Source organism: Mobula birostris, chromosome 3, assembly GCF_030028105.1.
Source record: "Mobula birostris isolate sMobBir1 chromosome 3, sMobBir1.hap1, whole genome shotgun sequence".
Lineage (NCBI taxonomy): Eukaryota > Metazoa > Chordata > Chondrichthyes > Myliobatiformes > Myliobatidae > Mobula > Mobula birostris.
The window spans coordinates 145,724,296-145,745,122 of NC_092372.1; the positions used below are offsets into that span (position 1 = coordinate 145,724,296).

The window sequence follows — 20,827 nt, forward strand, 5'->3', positions numbered from 1 at the left end:
TTTGAAGTCTGAGACTTGTGCACATATAATGGATTTGCAGGCTCTGTAACTTTTATCTTGGTGTTTATATGTTGTATTTGGGATATTTTCAATCAATTTATTTCCTGTTCATGCTGCAATTCTTTTTTTTAGCAAGATATTCTGTAACCATTGTCTGAGTGGAAGAAGATTTCAAGACATAACTGAACAGGAAATTTTTGGGATTATGATGGTGTAAATACAGAAATAGATGCATGTCACACAACTATTGCCACAAGTTGGTAAATGCTGTCTTGTTTTCTGAGGTGAGAGCACTTAAAATAGATCTAGACAGGAAATCTATGCACAAAGTGCTGGAGGAACTCAGCAGGTCAGGCCGAATATATGGATGGAAATAAACAATTGACTTAACGAAGAGTCTCGTCCCAAAAAGTGAACTGTTAATTCCCATCCATAGATGCTACCTGGGCTGCTGAGTTCCTCCAGCATTTTGTGTGTATTGCTCTAGATATCCAGCATTTGCGGTACCTTTCGAGTCTAAACAGGAATGCCTTAGAAGTAAAATGAGGAAACCAAAGTTACACAACTTATTTTTATTAGACAAAAATTGCTGTAATATGAGTTTGTTCCTTGATGCACATACAGCAAAATTCTCCCCCTTCCATTGTATATTTGTATATTTAGGGATACTGTGTAGCATAGGTCCTATCTTCCATCTCTGCCAACCCCACAACCCCGATTAATCCAAACCTAATCACCGGACAATTCACAATGACCAATTAATCTACACAGTACGTCTTTGGACTGTGGGAGGAAACTGGAGCACCCGGAGAAAACGCATGCATTCCACAGGGAGGACTCCTTGTAGAAAGTCACTGGAATTGAACTCCCTGGGCTGTAACAGCATCGCACTAACTGCTGTCTCCCTGGTGGAAGTGTGTTTAGTAGAGTCCTGCTCTTGCTTATGCTCATCTGAGCTGATTTCTGGAAGCTTGTTTGTCTCTTAATTACTATACTGGGACAAGCAATCACTTGGTTAGAGAATGCAACTTTCCTTGACTGAACTATTTGTAGTTGGAAAAATAAACAATTTTAAAGGTGACTAGCAGATGGGGTAAAAGACCTGGGAAATGCTTCTGTACCAAATGATCCAGAATAGAAGATATAATATCAGAGTTCAGCAGCTTGATGTATGAACAATGTCAACCTTCAGCATTTTTTCAAAAAAATTACAGAGAAACTTTAAAAACATTATGGTTCACTTATCAAGAATTCAAGCAGTTGCACAACATGGCCTGGCTTGGATTAATTAACTTTAGGCAGGTTTTACAGGTTCTACATTTAATAGAACATTTTCCTATCCTTCATTTTCTCTTTGGCATTTGACATTTTTTTTCACATGGATTAATTAAGTAGAAAATGAGTTATGAGCTGTTACTTGTTGAAACCACTTACATGGGATTATTTTGTCTTTTCGATATTCAGCAGGTTTCAATGAGATCCACCCTCATTTATCTAAACTCCAAGTATTGGCCCAGAACCACCAAACACATCCTCAGACTCTGACTGTTTCCTAGATCCTCTCCAAAGCCAGAACATCCTTTGCCTATTCTCTGAATCTGACCAAGTCCTTCTGCAGACTCCCTACTATCTCAACTCTACCTGCCCCTCCACGTAGGGTGACCAAGGACGGGAGCTCAACGTTCAGGGATATTCAATATTCAGGAGGGATAGACATGAAGGAAGGGGAGGTGGGGTGGCGTTGCTGGTTAAAGAAGAGATTAACGCAATAGAAAGGAAGGACATAAGCCGGGAAGATGTGGAATCGATATGGGTAGAGCTGCGTAACACTAAGGGGCAGAAGACGCTGGTGGGAGTTGTGTACAGGCCCCCTAACAGTAGTAGTGAGGTCGGAGATGGTATTAAACAGGAAATTAGAAATGTGTGCAATAAAGGAACAGCAGTTATAATGGGTGATTTCAATCTACATGTAGATTGGGTGAACCAAATTGGTAAAGGTGCTGAGGAAGAGGATTTCTTGGAATGTATGTGGGATGGTTTTTTGAACCAACATGTCGAGGAACCGACTAGAGATCAGGCTATTCTGGACTGGGTTTTGAGCAATGAGGAAGGGTTAATTAGCGATCTTGTCGTGAGAGGCCCCTTGGGTAAGAGTGACCATAATATGGTGGAATTCTTCCTTAAGATGGAGAGTGACATAGTTAATTCAGAAACAAAGGTTCTGAACTTAAAGAGGGGTAACTTTGAAGGTATGAGATGTGAATTAGCTAAGATAGACTGGCAAATGACACTTAAAGGATTGACGGTGGATATGCAATGGCAAGCATTTAAAGGTTGCATGGATGAAATACAACAATTGTTCATCCCAGTTTGGCAAAAGAATAAATCAAGGAAGGTAGTGCACCCGTGGCTGACAAGAGAAATTAGGGATAGTATCAATTCCAAAGAAGAAGCATACAAATTAGCCAGAGAAAGTGGCTCACCTGAGGACTGGGAGAAATTCAGAGTTCAGCAGAGGAGGACAAAGGGCTTAATTAGGAAGGGGAAAAAATATTATGAGAGAAAACTGGCAGGGAACATAAAAACTGACTGTAAAAGCTTTTATAGGTATGTAAAAAGGAAAAGACTGGTAAAGACAAATGTAGGTCCCCTACAGACAGAAACAGGTGAATTGATTATGGGGAGCAAGGACATGGCAGACCAATTGAATAATTACTTTGGTTCTGTCTTCACTAAGGAGGACATAAATAATCTTGCAGAAATAGTAGGGGACAGAGGGTCCAGTGAGATGGAGGAACTGAGCGAAATACTTGTTAGTAGGGAAGTGGTGTTAGGTAAATTGAAGGGATTGAAGGCAGATAAATCCCCAGGGCCAGATGGTCTGCATCCTAGAGTGCTTAAGGAAGTAGCCCAAGAAATAGTGGGTGCATTAGTGATAATTTTTCAAAACTCGTTAGATTCTGGACTAGTTCCTGAGGATTGGAGGATGGCTAATGTAACCCCACTTTTTAAAAAAGGAGGGAGAGAGAAACCGGGGAATTATAGACCGGTTAGCCTAACGTCGGTGGTGGGGAAACTGCTGGAGTCAGTTATCAAAGATGTGATAACAGCAAATTTGGAAAGCGGTGAAATCATCGGACAAAGTCAACATGGATTTGTGAAAGGAAAATCATGTCTGACGAATCTCATTGAATTTCTTGAGGATGTAACTAGTAGAGTGGATAGGGGAGAACCAGTGGATGTGGTATATTTGGATTTTCAAAAGGCTTTTGACAAGGTCCCACACAGGAGTTTAGTGTGCAAACTTCAAGCAATGGTATTGGGGGTAAGGTATTGATGTGGATGGAGAATTGGTTAGCAGACAGGAAGCAAAGAGTGGGAATAAACGGGACCTTTTCAGAATGTCAGGCGATGACTAGTGGGGTACCGCAAGGCTCAGTGCTGGGACCCCAGTTGTTTACAATATATATTAATGACTTGGATGAGGGAATTAAATGCAGCATCTCCAAGTTTGCGGATGACACGAAGCTGGGCGGCAGTGTTAGCTGTGAGGAGGATGCTAAGAGGATGCAGAGTGACTTGGATAGGTTGGGTGAGTGGGCAAATTCATGGCAGATGCAATTTAATGTGGATAAATGTGAAGTTATCCACTTTGGTGGCAAAAATAGGAAAACAGATTATTATCTGAATGGTGGCCGATTAGGAAAAGGGGAGGTGCAACGAGACCTGGGTGTCATTATACACCAGTCATTGAAAGTGGGCATGCAGGTACAGCAGTCGGTGAAAAAGGCGAATGGTATGCTGGCATTTATAGTGAGAGGATTCGAGTACAGGAGCAGGGAGGTACTACTGCAGTTGTACAAGGCCTTGGTGAGACCACACCTGGAGTATTGTGTGCAGTTTTGGTCCCCTAATCTGAGGAAAGACATCCTTGCCATAGAGGGAGTACAAAGAAGGCTCACCAGATTGATTCCTGGGATGGCAGAACTTTCATATGAAGAAAGACTGGATGAACTGGGCTTGTACTCGTTGGAATTTAGAAGATTGAGGGGGGATCTGATTGAAACGTATAAAATCCTAAAGGGATTGGACAGGCTAGATGCAGGAAGATTGTTCCCGATGTTTTGGAAGTCCAGAACAAGGGGTCACAGTTTGAGGATAAAGGGGAAGCCTTTTAGGACCGAGATTAGGAAAAACTTCTTCACTCAGAGAGTGGTGAATCTGTGGAATTCTCTGCCACAGGAAACAGTTGAGGCCAGTACATTGGCTATATTTAAGAGGGAGTTAGATATGGCCCTTGTGGCTACGGGGATCAGGGGGTATGGAGGGAAGGCTGGGGTGGGGTTCTGAGTTGGATGATCAGCCATGATCATAATAAATGGTGGTGCAGGCTCGAAGGGCCGAATGGCCTACTCCTGCACCTATTTTCTATGTTTCTATGTATTGTTGTTTCGTCTGAAAACTTGGCCACAAAGCCATCAACTTCATCATCCAAATCGTTGACATATAACCACTGAAGTCAGCCTAACAGGCCTATAATTCATTTTCTCCTGCCTCCCTCCCTTCTTTAAGAGTGGAAGTTTTCAGTTTTCAGTTTACCAGTCCTCCGGAACTAATCCCCTGGATGCCAGAATACCTCTGCAGTTTCAGTGTATTGGGTGCTAATGAAGCAAGTGCATGAGAAACTCTTTCAGTGGGAAGATACAAAGATTAGCTTTAATTGTAGCATGTATTATATCAAATCATTGAAGCGTACAGTGAAATCTAGTGTTTACATCAACATCCAACACTGTCGCCATGGGTCTGGCAGCAGCATATCATGCCCATATCTTACTAAACCTAACTCGTAAGCCTTTGGAATGTGTGTGGAAACTGGAACACCTAGAGGAAACCCACGCAGCTCCAGCTCCCCACAGGGAGCAGTGGTAATAATTGAACCTGTATCTTACAGACACCACTGTACGGTGCTATGGCTTTCTGACAACATTTGTCTTTTTGGGAACATTGGACATACTTCCCCATATGAAGTGTCAATAATGCTTGCAAATAACAGTGATCTATCGTATCTGGATCAATGTTGTATCTTGGGGGATTTGGTGAGGAGTGGGGATTGTGGTGTGATGTTATTGCCAAGAAACTAGCAGAATTACTGAGTAATTTTGATTTCATATCTGTAACCAATTGAGTGACTATTGTGTATCATCCATGACATTATAAATTATATGTTGTCCTTCTCTCCTCTCTCCTCCTTTATGCTTTAAATTATCTCAAATAATTGTACGTGATTTCAAATCCTATCATCAAAAGTGTCATTCAAAGCATGTGTTCCACCGGGGGTGAGGACAATTTCTGAAGATTTGAGCTGTCTGCTTGTTAAGCATTAACAGCTAAAAATGTCTACCGTGTTCTATTAATCTCACAGGTAATATGTAGGTTCAGTGGAATTTCTAGTCATTAGGTTTTGCTTTAAGAATGATTGATTGCCTTGTAACATGATCTTTTTATTAAGTTATCTTTTTTTCTCTCCTAAAGGGTGATCGTGGTCTTACTGGTTTAGAAGGTCCAATGGGAAACACTGGAATTGGATACCCAGGACCAAAAGTAATTAACAACATCCTATTTCTGTCTGTATTGAAAATAGATTTGGTTTGTCAGATGCCTTACCTTTCAGAAAACCAACCTTTTCATTTCTGCTGAGAATTTGTGAGAGGTAATAGATAGATAGAAGATAGACATACTTTATTGATCCCGAGGGAAACTGGGTTTTGTTACATTAGCAACATGCTACAAGAGACAAATATACCACCGCTATGTGCCACACCAAAAGTAACCCTACTATTAGCCTCCTTCTTCAGAGCATTACCCAACCCACCAGTCATCTAACCAAATCCTGTTGTGCTTTCATGTGGCAACTTTTAAATGTAATAAATCCCTAAGTTTTTCACTGGGCGCAAGGAACTAAAATTTTCTGTGCTGGACGTTTTTGTGTTAGGTAGGTCAGGACATGCGGCACAGTATTTAACTAATCAACGTGTTGAATTTATAGGACTTAGTGTGAGTGACTTAACTGAGTCCAATGACAACAAATGCATGAAAGACTATGTCAGTTGATGGAAGTTCATGCAGAAATTTGGAGATGGACCTGGTATCTTGTAAACTGTAGTTAAAATTTAAATGTATCTCTTACATACATACTTATTGTGATATAGATTGGGGCCGCTTAGTCCATTTGGTTGTCTTTCTTCAACTTATTCTCTCACACATACTATTTTGGATTCTTCTGCCACTTGTCACTGCTATGCTACAATGCCAGTCCTTTCATTCTATATACCTCTTACCTTTCCTAAACAGTGTTCATTTCAACTACCCTTTCATGAACTAGTAAAATAAAACAATAATTTGAAAGTAGATTGCTTAAGCAGAATTCAGAATGCCTAGATTATGTTAACAATATGAAAGTGCATGAAATTGGAGGTAATCTATTGGCTCAGATAACTAAATGGGAGGCAAAAAATCATATATAGGAACAAAGGGTAAATCTTTGAGTTGTCAGGACCTTATTAAAGGTATCCCAGGTAGATTTGTAATAGGGTCATAGAATCTCATTGTAAAATGTCAAAATTGTGGGTGACTAGAAATATTTAGAGTTTAAGTACAGTAAACAGGACTTCTGGAGCGTGGTTCAACATTAATCCAGTTCCACCACTGATTTTCCCAAATACTGTTTAAGAAGCTAATGAATGTTGGTATTTAGTTTGGGGACTGACATTATTTGATTGCTGCAAACACAGTCTTTCTCGGTGCCTTACCTCAGAAAGGATATGTTGGCTTTGTGCTCTATCTTCTATGTATGTCTGTTTTTTTGTGGAACAAAACTCAGATGGATTCTATGAGAGATGAATAATTGACTATTTCTCCCATGCAGTGTGAATGTAAATAATGTGCCCCACTGTATAAATGATGCTGCTAAATCATATTAATTTACTCCCAACAACAGATTTCCTTCTGTTGAATAGTGTACTAAATAAAGTTTTCCTTTATAAAACATTAAGGCTATTTTCTTTGTCCATTTCCAGAATATGTTCTTCAGAAAATTATTATTAAAAGATCTTTTATTTCTTGTAATGAATCAATGAAGTTTTACAATGTTCAGTGATTCATTTTTAAAATTTTTCAATATTCAATGCAGAGCAATGCTCAAGTGAATGAAATGTTTTTTTTGTCTTTTTATTGCTAGGGTGCAAAAGGTTCACAAGGAGCATCTGGTCCTCCTGGTCCGCCTGGGATTGGAGAACCTGGATTACCTGTAAGCAACATTAAATCTTTTTAAAGCAAAATTATACTGTCAGATTGGTTTATATTATTTCTCCTAAATAGGAAACTACTGAACAATTGTTTTCATGCAATAATTTAACCTGTTTTACATCACCATTTTAGTTCACTTTTCTCATTTGAAGGTGGGTGTGAACAGTGCAGAGGGTATTGAGATTATGTAAATGAAATGTTTATCTGGTGGAATGGGAATAAGCTGCAAAATATGTTCTTTGATGCTACAATAAGGATAAGGCTCCTGCTGTAGATTTTGAATGCATATGAACTGATTGCAGCACATTTTAAGAGATTAATGTAGCTATGCTTTCCTTCAAAGCATCCTTTTCATATGTCCCCAACAATTCGGAAGCCTACAATTCTCCAACCTCTTTAGATTCCTCGTCCCAAGGGCTCCTTTTTGTAGATCACTCAGTGACCCATGCCTAGTAGCATTGTCTATTCATCCCATTATTGATTCGCTGGTGTGAAGGAGCAAATGCACAAAGCCAGATGGGAGAAACATGATGTGAATGTTAAGTGAAGAAGACAAGCAAACTCCTTCCTTTAAATTAATGTCCTGTGCTGAAGTCTCTCTTTAAAGATTTCATTCGTTTCCATTTGTTTTGGCACAACATACACTTCTTTAAATAGGATTTATAGAAATTAGTTCTCCAATATATTCGTAAATTAACACTCCAAGCAAATTCTTCCATCAGTACCCCTCGAGTCATGACTGGGTTACATTTAATAGAGTAGATGTGAAGCAATTGTACTGTGCTGCTACATTGATGTTAGGACTTATCTGTTTGCTCTCATTAGTTTAGCATGGTTGGGAGTTTGTGCACTGGGTTGGAAAGCTTAAGAGTAATTTAGGCCATAAAAACAACCAAAACAGAAGAAAGTTTAGTGAAATTAAAGCTATGTGGGAGAAGGTCATTTTTATTTTCTGGTAATTAGGCATTGTTTCTATCCGAACAACTTTAAGTGACATGATCAGTTTTGATTGATGCCTGCATCAAGCTGCCAATGTCACGCTTGTGGTCTGCATGTCATCTTAAAGGTGGTATTCTCTGTGCATGTGCTTGTACAGTTTGGCACCACCACAGGAAAGAAAGCATTATTATGCATACCAAATTGCCTTGCGGGGAGCAGTTAGTCACCTTTACCAAAAGTAGGCAGAGAAATTAGGTGAAGAGTGTATTTGTGAATAATATTAGAGATAGACTTACATCTTCGCTGACTATCCAGGAATCAAACAAAGCAAGACTCCTCCTTGTCTATCAAAGATCACATTTATTTTTTATTCATTTAAAATTGGACAAGTTCTGTAGCACATAGCATCGGTAAAAATGAGAAAACGCAGTTAAAGTGGATGAGTTGCCTGGTTGTACAGGTTATTTAGAATAAGCCTCATTCTGATTTTATGCCTTCTTCACATTCTTTAGATTGAGTATGCTTTACAATTTCATCACATCCTGAAACCCAAAGGGAACTATTCTTAATCACATTTCTACTGTTTAAATTAACTTAAGCATCTGTATATGGACTTTTCTGTTTTATAATGTAGTGTGTGGTTCCCTAAAAACACAAAGTTCGAAGTAAATTTTATTATCAAAGTACATATATGTCAGTATTTATCACTCTTCCTAAGAAATCTGGAGCAATAGAATGTGAATTACATAGGATCATAAGTTTAATGAGTCATATCACCAAGATACTTCTAAGAATTTTGATGACAAGAGCTAAAAGTAAGATACAAGCTGAAACAGGTAAAGAACAATGTGGTTTTGTGAAAGACAAAGGAACAAGAAATGCAATATTGATGCTAAGGATACTATCAGAACGAGCTATTCAAGTGCAAAAAGATTTGTTTGTTTTATCGACTACACAAAAGCATTTGATAAAGTGAAGCACAATAAGCTATTGGTACCTCTCCTATCGCTAAGGATGTTTTAAATATCTCTGCTAGGGCCACAGGAATTTCTACACTTGCCTCTCGTAGGGTCTGAGGGAACACCTTATCCTCTGTATTCTGTACAGGGTCCATGAAGTTGACACCACTTTGCCTCACTTTTATAGACTCTGTGTCCTTCTCCTGAGTAATTACAGATGCAAAAATAATATTTAAGATCCCCCCCATCTGTTTGGCTCCACACATGGATTACTATTCTGATTTTCCAGAGGACCAATTTTGTCCCTTGCAATCCTTTTGCTCTTAACATACCTGTAGAATCCTTTAGGACAGCGGTCCCCAACCATCGGGCCGCAAAGCATGTGCTACTGGGCCGTGAGGAAACGATATGAGACAGCTGCACCTTTACTCATTCCCTGTCAGGCACTGTTGAACTTAAAACATAGGGTTGCCAACTGTCCTGTATTTTCGGGACATCCCATATATTGGGCTAAATTGGTTTGTCCCATACGGGACCGCCCTTGTCCCGTATTTCCCCCACTAAGGTAGAGCGTTCCTATGAAACCTTTCATGCCGAAATGGCGTAAAGCGAAGAAGCAATTGCCATTAATTTATATGGGAAAAATTTTTGAGTGTTCCCAGACCCAAAAAATAACCTACCAAATCATACCAAATAACACATAAAACCGAAAATAAATAACACAAACATATAGTAAGAGCAGGAATGATATGATAAATACACAGCCTATATAAAGTAGAAATAATGTATGTACAGTATAGTCGGGAAGATGAAGGCAAAACTGATTTGTGGGGGAAAAAGATCGGCACGGATATGCACGTCACGCATGCACACACAGGTGCCCGTGCAAGGCTTCATGGTCATGGTAGTCTTTCCTGGGGTAAAGTGTCCTGGGATTTGACTGCTCCTTTTGTTCCTTATTTGGAAGTGAGAAAGTTGGCAACCCTAACTGTAAAAGACATGTTGAGGTGAGTTTAACCCTACTTGAACACCCCCCTCCCCCGGTCGACCGGTCCGCAAGAATACAGTATTGTCAATATTAAACCGGTCCGTGGTGCAAAAAAAGTTGGGGACCCCTGCTTTAGGATTCTCTTTCACCTTGTCTGTGAGAGCAACTTCGTGCCCTTTTTCAGCCTTCCTCATTTCTTCCTTAAGTGTTCTTTTGCATTTTTTATACTCTATATGCATTTCATTTGTTCCTACCTGCCTATAACTGCTATGCATCTCATTTTTTCTCTTAACCAGAGCCTCAATATTTCTTGAAAACCAAGGTTCCCTACACTTGTTATCTTTTACTTTTATTCTGATAGACACGTACAAGCTTTGTACTTTCAAAATTTCACTTTTGAAGGCCTCCCACTTTCCAAGTACGCTTTTGCCAGATGGTATGTGGTACCCACTCCGATGGTAGTGAGTTATCGTTGATATTTGTTATATGGTTATAACTTTTGTCACTTGCCCTGTCTCACTCCCTAATCGCAGGTCAAGTATTGCATACTCTTGAGTTGAGACTTCTACATACTGATTAAAAATACTTTCCAGAACATATTTGACAAACTCCATCCTATCTAGTCCTTTTAGACCCAGTCAGTATGTGAAAAGTTACCAACATCTCTCTCCACAGCCTCCCCACTAACTGTTTAGGCACTCTGGTTCCAAGTCTAGTTTCATAAGATTTTTTTTCAGCAAAATACAAGATTTTTATCCTGATGTTAATTCTCACAAAGTCATGGCAACTCTGTTCAACTGGCAGAAAGCATATCATGTCCTATGGTTACCATAGTGCCTAGAGGATTCTATTTCCCTCTCAGTGCTGATTATGTTACCAGCTACCCCAGCAACATGATCCCATTAGGAAAAGGACATTGTGTCTTCATACCACATCAGTCACTCAGTCCCTGAAGAAGTAACCAATTTCCACTCCACTGTTTTCCACCACCGCCTACTTCAATCTGTGAGCTGAAAGCACATGGAAATATGCATTTGAAGTCTGCCAAAAGTATTAAACTAGGTTGAATCCAACATGTTTGTCAGAAACAGGATGGAAATTGCGTCTCCACAATCTTGGCGTCAGTCCTAACTGAGAAGAACATTCTGCTTTGTTTTCTGACAAGTTAGAACATGAGTTGAATGTATCTGTAATTATGGGAGGTCCCATTACCCAAGTTCTCACTCCCAGCACCAAGACAGAAGAAATGAACAATCGCATCTTTTATTTAAATTCCATAGTATGAATGTTTTTTTTTGTGGTCAATTATCTTTATCAGAATCAGAATCAGGTTTAATATCACCAGCATGTGATGAGGTCCTCCGTGACTGCTTTGAATTGGTGGACTGGTTAGTATTCAAGGACTCGGCAGCTAACCTCGATGAGTTTGCCTCAGCTGTCACATACTTTATCTGGGAATGCACAGAGGACTGTGTGTCTCGGACAATCCGGGTGTTCCCTAACCAGAAACCCTGTATGAATTATGAGGTCAAGTCCCTTTTGAAGGCTAGAGCTGCGGCTTTGAGGTCCGGGGATACCAGTCGCTACATGGAATCCAGGCGTGAACTCCGGAAAGCCATCAAGGGCACCAAGAGGCAATATCGAGCCAAGTTGGAAGTCCAGACTAACCAGAGGGGTGCCGGTAGACTATGGCAGGGTCTAAATGAGATCACTGGGCGCAAAGAAAAGGCTGGGAATATCAATAACTGTGGTGCTTCTCTTCCTGATGAAGTTAACGTATTCTACGCAAGATTCGAACAGAAGAGGAGCATCCCGCTCCCTCTGGATGAACCGGACCTGGTGGCATCGAGATTCTTTATTACCAAGGAAGACGTTAGAAGGGCCTTCCTGAAGATAAATCCAAGGAAAGCCACAGGCTCAGATGGCGCCCCGGGACGGGTTCACCGGGCTTGTGCAAGCGAGCTAGCTGGAGTGTTTGCTGACATCTTCAACTGCTTCTTGCTTCAGTCTAAGATCCCCTCATGTTTTAAGAAGGCAATGATAATCCAGTTGCTGAAGAAGAGCAAGGTGGCATACCTGAATGACTATCGACTATCAATTGCTATGAAGTGCTTCGAGCGATTGGTTATGGCACACATCAACCATAGCCTATCAGTCAACCTCGATGCTTTGCAGTTCGCCTGCTGGAGCAACAGGTCAATGGCAGATGCCACCTCTCTGGCCCTACATTCCTCCTTAGAACACCTGGAGAAAAAAGACGCATATGTAAGGCTCCTTTTCATTGACTACAGCTCTGCCTTTAATACCATCATTCCAAATAAACTGATTCCTAAACTCCAGAACCTGGGCTTTAGCACTCAGATCTGTAGCTGGATCTTCAAATTCCTCACAGACAGGACCCAGGCTGTAAAAATAGGCGACAAGCTCTCCTCTACAATCACTCTGAGCACCGGTGCCCCACAGGGCTGTGTACTCAGCCCCCTGCTGTACTCACTGTACACCCATGATTGTGTAGCCAAGTTTCCATCGAACTCAATATATAAGTTTGCTGATGACACCACAATTGTAGGCCTTATCTTGGTAATGATGAGTTTGAGTACAGAGAGGAAATTAGGAACCTGGTGGCATGGTGCGAAGACAATAACCTATCCCTCAACGTCAGCAAGACGAAGGAATTGGTTGTTGACTTCAGGAGTAGCAGACTGCACGACCCCACTTACATCAGTGGTACGCAAGTGGAACAGGTCAAAAGCTTTAAGTTCCTTGGGGTCAACATCACAAATGACCTGACTTGGTCCAACCAAGCAGAGTCCACTGCCAAGAAGGCCCACCAACACCTTTACTTCCTGAGAAAACTAAAGAAATTTGGCCTGTCCCCTAAAACCCTCTCTAATTTTTATAGATGCACTGTAGAAAGCATTCTTCTAGGGTGCATCACAACCTGGTATGGAAGTTGTCCTGTCCAAGACCAGAAGAAGCTGCAGAAGATCGTGAACACAGCCCAGCACACCACACAAACCAATCTTCCGTCCTTGGACTCACTTTACACCGCATGCTGTCGGAGCAGTGCTGCTGGGATAATCAAGGAAACGACCCACCCAGCCAACACACTCTTCGTCCCTCTTCCCTCCAAGAGAAGGCTCACGAGCTTGAAGACTCGTACGGCCAGATTTGGGAACAGCTTCTTTCCAACTGTGATAAGACTGCTGAATGGATCCTGACCCGGATCTGGGCCGTACCTTCTTTGCACTACCTTACTTTCCCTTTTCTATTTTCTATTTATGATTTATAATTAAAATTTTTAATACTTACTATTGATTTGTACTCCAGGGAGCGCGAAGCGCAGACTCAAATATCGCTGTGATGATTGTACGCTCTAGTATCAATTGTTTGGTGACAATAAAGTATAAAGTATGTTCCACAAAATTAGTTGTTATGTGTCAGCAGTACATCGCAATACAGAATAAAAACTCTGAATTATAGTAAGAAGTATAAATATTAAATTAAGTAAGTAGTTTAAGCAAAGTTGTGAGTTGGTGTACGTGGGCTTAATGTGCATTCAGTATCCACATCCAGTGAAACTTTGATAGTTCACCATTTGACTGAAAATTGGATAGTTTACACCCAGTTCACTGTGCTAATTTTGCCACTTTCTTTACTGTTCCTGCATTCAGTTCCCATGCTCTCTTTTAATGCAGCAGATGCTGATTCTTCAGTTCTCCTTCATACACTGGAGCCCCAGTTCCCACTCCCCTCAAAGCTCACCCAATTCTTATAATTACTCCCCTGAAAATCACCTTGTCTATTCCTGTGCTCCTGTGAAACTGATCTGTTTCTCTTTCCCACAACCGCTAGAAAATTTAGTCTTTCTTTTTACCCTCACTATTTTGAAACTTACCAGGTACATGTTTCACGTAATTCCTTTACACATACCAGGTCTACAGGGACAATATGTTATTCTGCTGTGTAGCATCTAAAGCAAAGGAAGAAAAAGTGTGTTGGAATATTAATAGGGAATACCAACCTAGTCCAGAGTCTGTTGAATTAATAGAGTTTCGCTGTAATGGTAAAAGCATTAGCATAGGATTTAGTTTCCCAGACCAGGAACATTAAATCATTCTCTTCCCACTGCTAAGTTTTTCCAGCATTATCCGTTTTTATTTCAGTAATAGAATATTGTTTGGTTCACTTACACACCATATACTTGAGAACAATCTGGTTTATGTATCTGTTTTGGATAAAAGCAACAGAAGCTGTTTATGTAGATTCAGTGCAAGTTCACCAGAGTTGATAAAGTTGTCCACTTTTACTGGTGATGAGAAGGTGATGTGACTTTTACCAAAGATGAGGAGTAGAGAAGAGTAATAAGTAACCATGGATTAAAATGATAACAAAAACAGTTGAAAGGAAACTTAACACAAATGCAAGAGAAAAAACATTCTTGTCAGTTTTTACCAAGGGTTCACGTTATGGAAAATCACTATATGGAAAATTTGCAAGGAATGCAATGCCTCCATAATTGGACATTATTATCTCCTCAAAACAAACAATCCATCAACTAATCAGGCATGTTGATACAAATTTGGATACGTTGGTACTTCGCTTTGAGAGTGCAGAATGGTAATATGAGAAATTGAAGTGTATTAACAAGACGCAGGAGCAACATGAGAACATTCAGCCTATTGTGTATGCTCCACCATGCAATCCTGGCTGATTTATTATTCCTTCTCAACTCCATTCTCAAGCCTTCTCCCTGTAACCTCTGACATCCCTGCTAATCAATTGTTTGATCAAAGGTTCTTCAGAGGTCCAGAATGGAGCATAAGGCATATTGCTTACCATCATTTTATTAAGTGAAAAAGGATCTAGTGCTTTCCTGGCATATATGACGAATAAACTCTGCTCGGGTTTCCAGCTGAGCACAGGTATCGAGTATAACCAATGTTTTGTTGACAATCTCTGCCATCTTCTTCAGGGATGATTCCCGGGCATGTCTAGTCCAGTGGTATTTAGACACCCACAGTCTGTCCCTAATTTTATTAATAAAACTAGAGGTAAAGAATTTTAACGAAGATGACGGTCTCACTCTAAGTGGGAACTGGAATTAGATAGTAAACAAGATGCAAGAGCGGAAACCTGATTGGATGAGGACTAACCAATCAGGAGGGATGGACTATGGGGATATAAGTACCACCTGGGAGTGAGAACTTGGGTAGTGGGTCCTCCCATCATTACAGACATATTCAACTCATGTTCTAACTTGTGAGAAAACAACATCGAATGTTCTTCTCAGTTAGGACTGCTGCCAAGATTGTAGGGAAGTTATTTCCATCCTGTTTCTGGTAAATATACTAGATTCAACCTAGTTTAATACTTCTGGCAGACTTCAAATGCGTATTTCTGTGTACCTTGCAGCTCACAAATTGAAGGTCTTTTTTCTCTTGCAGTTCTTTAACCATGCCCACAATGGTTCTACATTTTCTGATCCTACATCATTTCTTACCAACCAAGCCACCCCACCCCTCTGCCAACATGTCTGTCTAGAAATGATTACCTTTTTTGGTTCTGTCTTTTTAATTTTGTTCCTCAGTTCTCATATTCCCTCAGCTGAACCCTTTCCTTGTTCTACCTCTGTCATTAGTGCCAACATGGACCACCACAACTAGATCTTTCTCCTTCCACTCCAAATTTCCCTCAAGTCAAATGAAGTGTCTGACCCCAGGCACCCAATCAAAGAATGCAGCCTTTGGAACACAGGATCCTTATGAGTGAGAGTTCTGATTATACTATCCCCATTTTTCTTCTCTCTCCCCTCTTGAATGTCCCCCCTGAACAATGGTGCCACAGTCAGGTTGCTCACTCTTCCTAATGGGAGTTCCTTTAGCATGGATTGGATGACTATTTTGCTTTGTGCTTATTGATGTTAAACTTTAAGTTGTTTTGGGCGTGTGGCCTGTTCTGTTATGTGGGGAATCCGAAAATGAGTGTGATTTTTTTTTCCAGTCAGCATTTCTATAACCCACCATTGGTCTAATTTATTATTTCTGGTGTTCTTGACCAGCTAGGTTGAATAAGTTTGATGACAGCATCTATTTCAACACCAGACTTTAATGGGGCATTGCAAACGTGAGACTCAGTTCTGGGATTCCTGCTGGTTAAGATGTGTCTGGTCTCGCTTTGACTGCTTGTCGAGTTTCTAATTTGAATTTGAATTTCACGCAGCTGGAGTACATGCTGAACCAAGACATCAATGTTCTAGTCCTTTAAAAAAATCTCCAGTTAACAAAAGTGATCTCTTACCTCAATTGTTGTAACAAAGCCTTTCAAAGAAACAGGTGGGAAGTAGCTAAGGGGTTACGTTGCTATTGCTAGATGCTTCTACTGAGATCTCAGGCACCTCCAGTGCCGCTGTGTTTGAGCCGTGATTTTACTGGTGAATACAAGGATGCCAAAGAAAATGGTGAGGCCCCACAGTTAATCCTAAATGCAGGAGTCAGTGGATCAATGCCAACTCCTTGAAAGGCTGTCACTTTTAATCTGTCACCAAGACTCAAAACGTATGTCTTCCTATTTCAAATTCAGTCCAAGCTGCCTATAATGAAAACTACTCTGTGCTTCTTCATAATAAACACCAATTGAAAGTAACATCCAGAAATTCATTGCCTTCTGTGTCACAACAACAGTTATTTAACAATAACCAGGCACATTTCATTTAAAATAAGTCAATTTCTTTAAAATTATGGAGGGCTACTCTTTGAAATTTGAGTATGGTTCTAGCTCACTCATTCTGCATTCAGTTGAGTATGTGCAGAGTCCACTGACAGAGCGAAGTGACAGATACAGAACCTTCTGGAGTAAATTGATCTGCAGTTTTGGAACAGAAGTTTAGTACTTGCCAACACTGTTCCCCATGTTCTCAAAGGCTGTGCTGTAACAGTCCTCGTTGAAAGGCATTGAATCACTGCATGTTCGTGATGTTAGGTTCTGAACCATCAGTCTCTCTGTTGTGTTTGGCTCTTGAACACTGTAAGACATTGTAATTACAACAAATAACCTTTCTGATGCAGAAAATGTGTTTTAAATATCAAAGCAAACTCAGTTATTACCTGGCTGGTCAGAGTTAAATGTGGAAAACTGGACATCATGGGATGATCGACCTCATGTAGTAAATGAACAAAGCCTGGAAAAGTTTTAAGATTTTATTCTGTGGTTTGACTTATTTCACTGAAGCAATTATTGAATTAATCCACTAAATGCAGATGTAAATATAGATCAGAAATAATGGCTGACGTTACTGGGGCGGCGTGGTAGCTTTGTGTTTAGCACAACGAATTACAGTACAGCTGACCTGCGTTCAATTCCCGCCGCTGCCTGTATGTTCACCCTGTAACCATGTGGGTTTCTTCCGGGTACTCCAGTCTTCTCCCACAGTCCAAGAAATACCGCTTGCTAGGTTAATTGGTCATTGTAAATTGCCCCCATAATTAGGCTAGGATAAAGAGTCAAAGGCTTTGGGGAGAAGGCAGGAAAATGGGGTTGAGATGGCTATTTAATCAGACATGATGGAATGTCAGAGCATACTCAATGGGCCAAGTGTCCTAAATCTGCTCCTATGCCTTGTGGTTCTGTGGTCTACTTGACTGTCTAATTTGTTTCTCAAAATGGCAAATGGTAACATGAAGCTTTACATTCTGTTTATCTTTTCCACACTTGATAGGGTAATAGAGGAGATCCTGGTGCAAAGGGTGAAAAAGGACTGCCGGGACAAGGTGCTCCAGGACCAAAGGTCAGGAATTACTTACAGCTCAAAAGAACATCTTAAAGCATTCCCTTCTGGTTGATGGCCAAAATGCAAGACTGATGTGCTGTGAACCTCTCTGACCTGAAAGTTGAGCAGTAAAGCTTCAGTTAATTAATTCCAGCCAGTCTTTGTCTATATGATTACAGTGTTTCCAACTGTAGAAAGATGGAACCGAGCAGATATCCTGTTGGTGATTATTAACCCATAATTGGAAAGTGTCTTTTTTGTGCATTTTAGCTTGTCTGTTGTAATGTTTCATTGTAAGTAAGTTACAAACATTATCCATTTTATCTTGTCTGCTGTAATGTCTCTTTGCAAACAAGTTACAAAACATTATCCACACATAAAGATGTGATATTTAGTTGATACACTGCCATTGCTGCATTCGAAGACGAAACAATTAGGGAATGTCCATTAGAAATTTCTGAAACGGTTTGTCAGATATTTTACTGACTTTAAGCTGAGAATTAAAATGGCATCAAATGCCAAGTGCAGATGCTTGTATGGAGGAGTGAGCATGAGCTTTAAAAATTGAACACAGCCTTTCAGAAGGTTTCAGCGGGCTTGAGGTATTGCAATTTCTTAGGCACTTGGCAAACAACTTAAAAAGAAGTGAGGTTTAAATGGTGTGGCCGTTGTATGAGTGGACAGGGTTAGAGTGGAGAGCTGGGGATTTGGTTCAAGAAGTGTCAGCAAGAAGAGGTGAAGACTAAGGTAAGTTTCTGGTATTTTTTTTTAAACTTTCTTTGTCTATTAGTCCCAGGTAGAGTGGCAAGAATGGTTCCAGGGTCTGTAGTATGTTCTTCGTGCCAGATGTGGGACTTCTGGAGGCTCTCCAGTCTCCCTGACGACTGTACTGTGTGAAGTTAATCCAGCCGCAGCTCGTTACAGACTGTGTTAGGGAACTAAAGCTGCAGCTGGATGACGTATAGCTCATATAGGACAATGAGGAGGTGATGGGTAAGAGGATATCACCTTACATTGCAAAAGGCAGGTAGCTGGGTGTGACTGTCAGGTGAGGGTAAGGGAATAGGAAAACAGTGCAGACTACACAGGCATAACGCTTGGGATACTATCTGGGGGAACACACTGAGCTTGTCTCTGTGCCTCCGGAGGGAAGGGGAAGAAGAGGCATGCATTGGTGATAGGAGATTCAATAGTCAGGGGAGAAGACAGAAGATTCTGCGGATGTGAGAGAGACCCCATTTGGTAATTTGTCTGCCGGGCACCAGGGATATCTCAGGTCAGATCCAGAGCATTCTAAAGGGGGAGGGAGAGTGGCCAGAAGCATTGTTATATTTTGGTACCAATGACACAGGGAGGAAAACAGATGACCACAAGATATAGAAAGCAGAATTAGGCCATTTGGCCCATTAAGTCTGATCTACCATTTTATCATGGCTGATCCAATTTTCCTCTCAGCTCCAATCTCCTGCCTTTTGTCATTTCCCTTCATGCCCTGATCAATCAAGAATCTATCAACCTCTGCCTTAAATACAGGTAAAGACTTGGTCTCCACAGCCACCTGTGGCAAAGAATTCCACAGATTTACCACTCTCTGGCTAAAGAAATTCCTCCCCATCTCTGTTTTCTGAAGCTGTGTCCTCTGGGGTCTTAGATTCTCCCACCACAGGAAACATCCTCTCCACTTCCACTCTATCAAGGCCTTTCACCATTCAATAGGTTTCAATGAGGTCACCCCTCACTTTTCTGAATTCTAGTGAATACAGGCCCAGAGCCATCAAACCCTCTTCATATGACAAGCTATTCAATGCTGGAATCATTTTCATGAACCTCCTTTGAACCCTCTCCGCTCTCAGCACATCCTTTCTAAGATGAGGGGCCCAAAACTGCTCACAGTACTCAAGTGAGGCCTCACCAATGCCTTATAAAATCTCAACATTACATCCTTGCTTTTATATTCTAGTCCTCTTGAAATGAGTGCTAATATTGCATTTGCCTTCCTCATCACAGACTCAACCTGCAAATTAACTTTTGGGGAATCCTGCACAATGTCTCTCAAGTCTCTTTGTGCCTCAATATTTTGTATTTTCTCTCCATTTAGAAAATAGTTAACCCTTTCATTTCTTCGACCAAAGTACATGACCATACACCTCCTGGCACTCTATTCCAACTGCCATTTCTTTGCCCATTCTCCTAATCTGTCTAAATCCTTCTGTAGCCTCTCTACTTCCTCAAAACTAGCTGTCCTTCCATCTATCTTCATATCATCTGCAAACTTTGCAACAAAGCCGTCTATTCCATCATCCAAATCATTGACATGTAATGTAAAAAGTTTTGGTCCCAACACGGACCCCTGTGGAGCACCACTAGTCACTGTCAGCCAATCAGAAAAGACTCCCTTTATTCCCACTCCTTGCCTCCTGCCAATCAGCCACTGCTTTATCCAGGCTAGAATCTTTCCTGTAATACCATGGGATTGATGCTCATTCAGCATCCTCGTGGTTCTGAAGATAAAATATAGGGAGCTGGGTAGGAAGCTGAAAGGCAGGACCTCAAGGTTAGTAATCCCTGTCATGTAGCAGTTAGCAATTTGGCAGTTGAATGTGTGGTTGTGGAACTGGTGTGGTGCAGGGGCTGATTTTCATACTTGGGACCTCTTCTGGGGAAGTATGACCTGTACACAAAGGGTGGGTTACACCTGAACTTCAGGGGGATTAATTTCTTTGTGGGTAGATTTTCTAGAGCTGTTGGGGAGGGTTTGAACTAATTTGGCAGGGGCACGGGAACCAGAGTGATAGATCAGAGGATGGGGCAGTGCGTATATAGGTAGATGCAGTGTGTAGTGAGACTGTGAGGAAGGATAGGCCATTG

At 40.9% G+C, this 20,827-nt stretch overlaps 2 protein-coding genes across 7 annotated transcripts in view; one reads left to right on the forward strand and one right to left on the reverse strand.

Annotated features, from left to right (window-relative positions):
* LOC140195305 (uncharacterized) overlaps positions 1-20,827 on the forward strand; it is a 224,580-nt gene that overhangs the window by 91,010 nt on the left and 112,743 nt on the right. For all 5 annotated transcript variants that reach the window (XR_011885416.1, XR_011885417.1, XM_072253406.1 and 2 more), the window contains exons 12-14: positions 5,533-5,601; positions 7,238-7,306; positions 17,909-17,977. Coding sequence is in view for 3 of the 5 variants with exons in the window: in XM_072253406.1 (XP_072109507.1) it covers positions 5,533-5,601; positions 7,238-7,306; positions 17,909-17,977 (207 nt within the window). In the remaining 2 variants the exon portion in view is untranslated. The remainder of the gene's footprint in view (positions 1-5,532; positions 5,602-7,237; positions 7,307-17,908; positions 17,978-20,827) is intronic.
* Positions 1-20,827, reverse strand: part of LOC140195306 (glycoprotein-N-acetylgalactosamine 3-beta-galactosyltransferase 1-like) — a 205,853-nt gene that overhangs the window by 12,741 nt on the left and 172,285 nt on the right. The window contains exon 5 of one of the 2 annotated variants that reach the window (XM_072253410.1): positions 16,883-17,215. The exons of the other annotated variant lie outside the window; for it this stretch is intronic. Coding sequence (XP_072109511.1) covers positions 17,077-17,215 — 139 coding nt within the window. The 3' untranslated portion in view covers positions 16,883-17,076. Of the gene's footprint in view, positions 1-16,882; positions 17,216-20,827 lie in introns of those variants that run through there. 2 annotated transcript variants of the gene reach the window in all.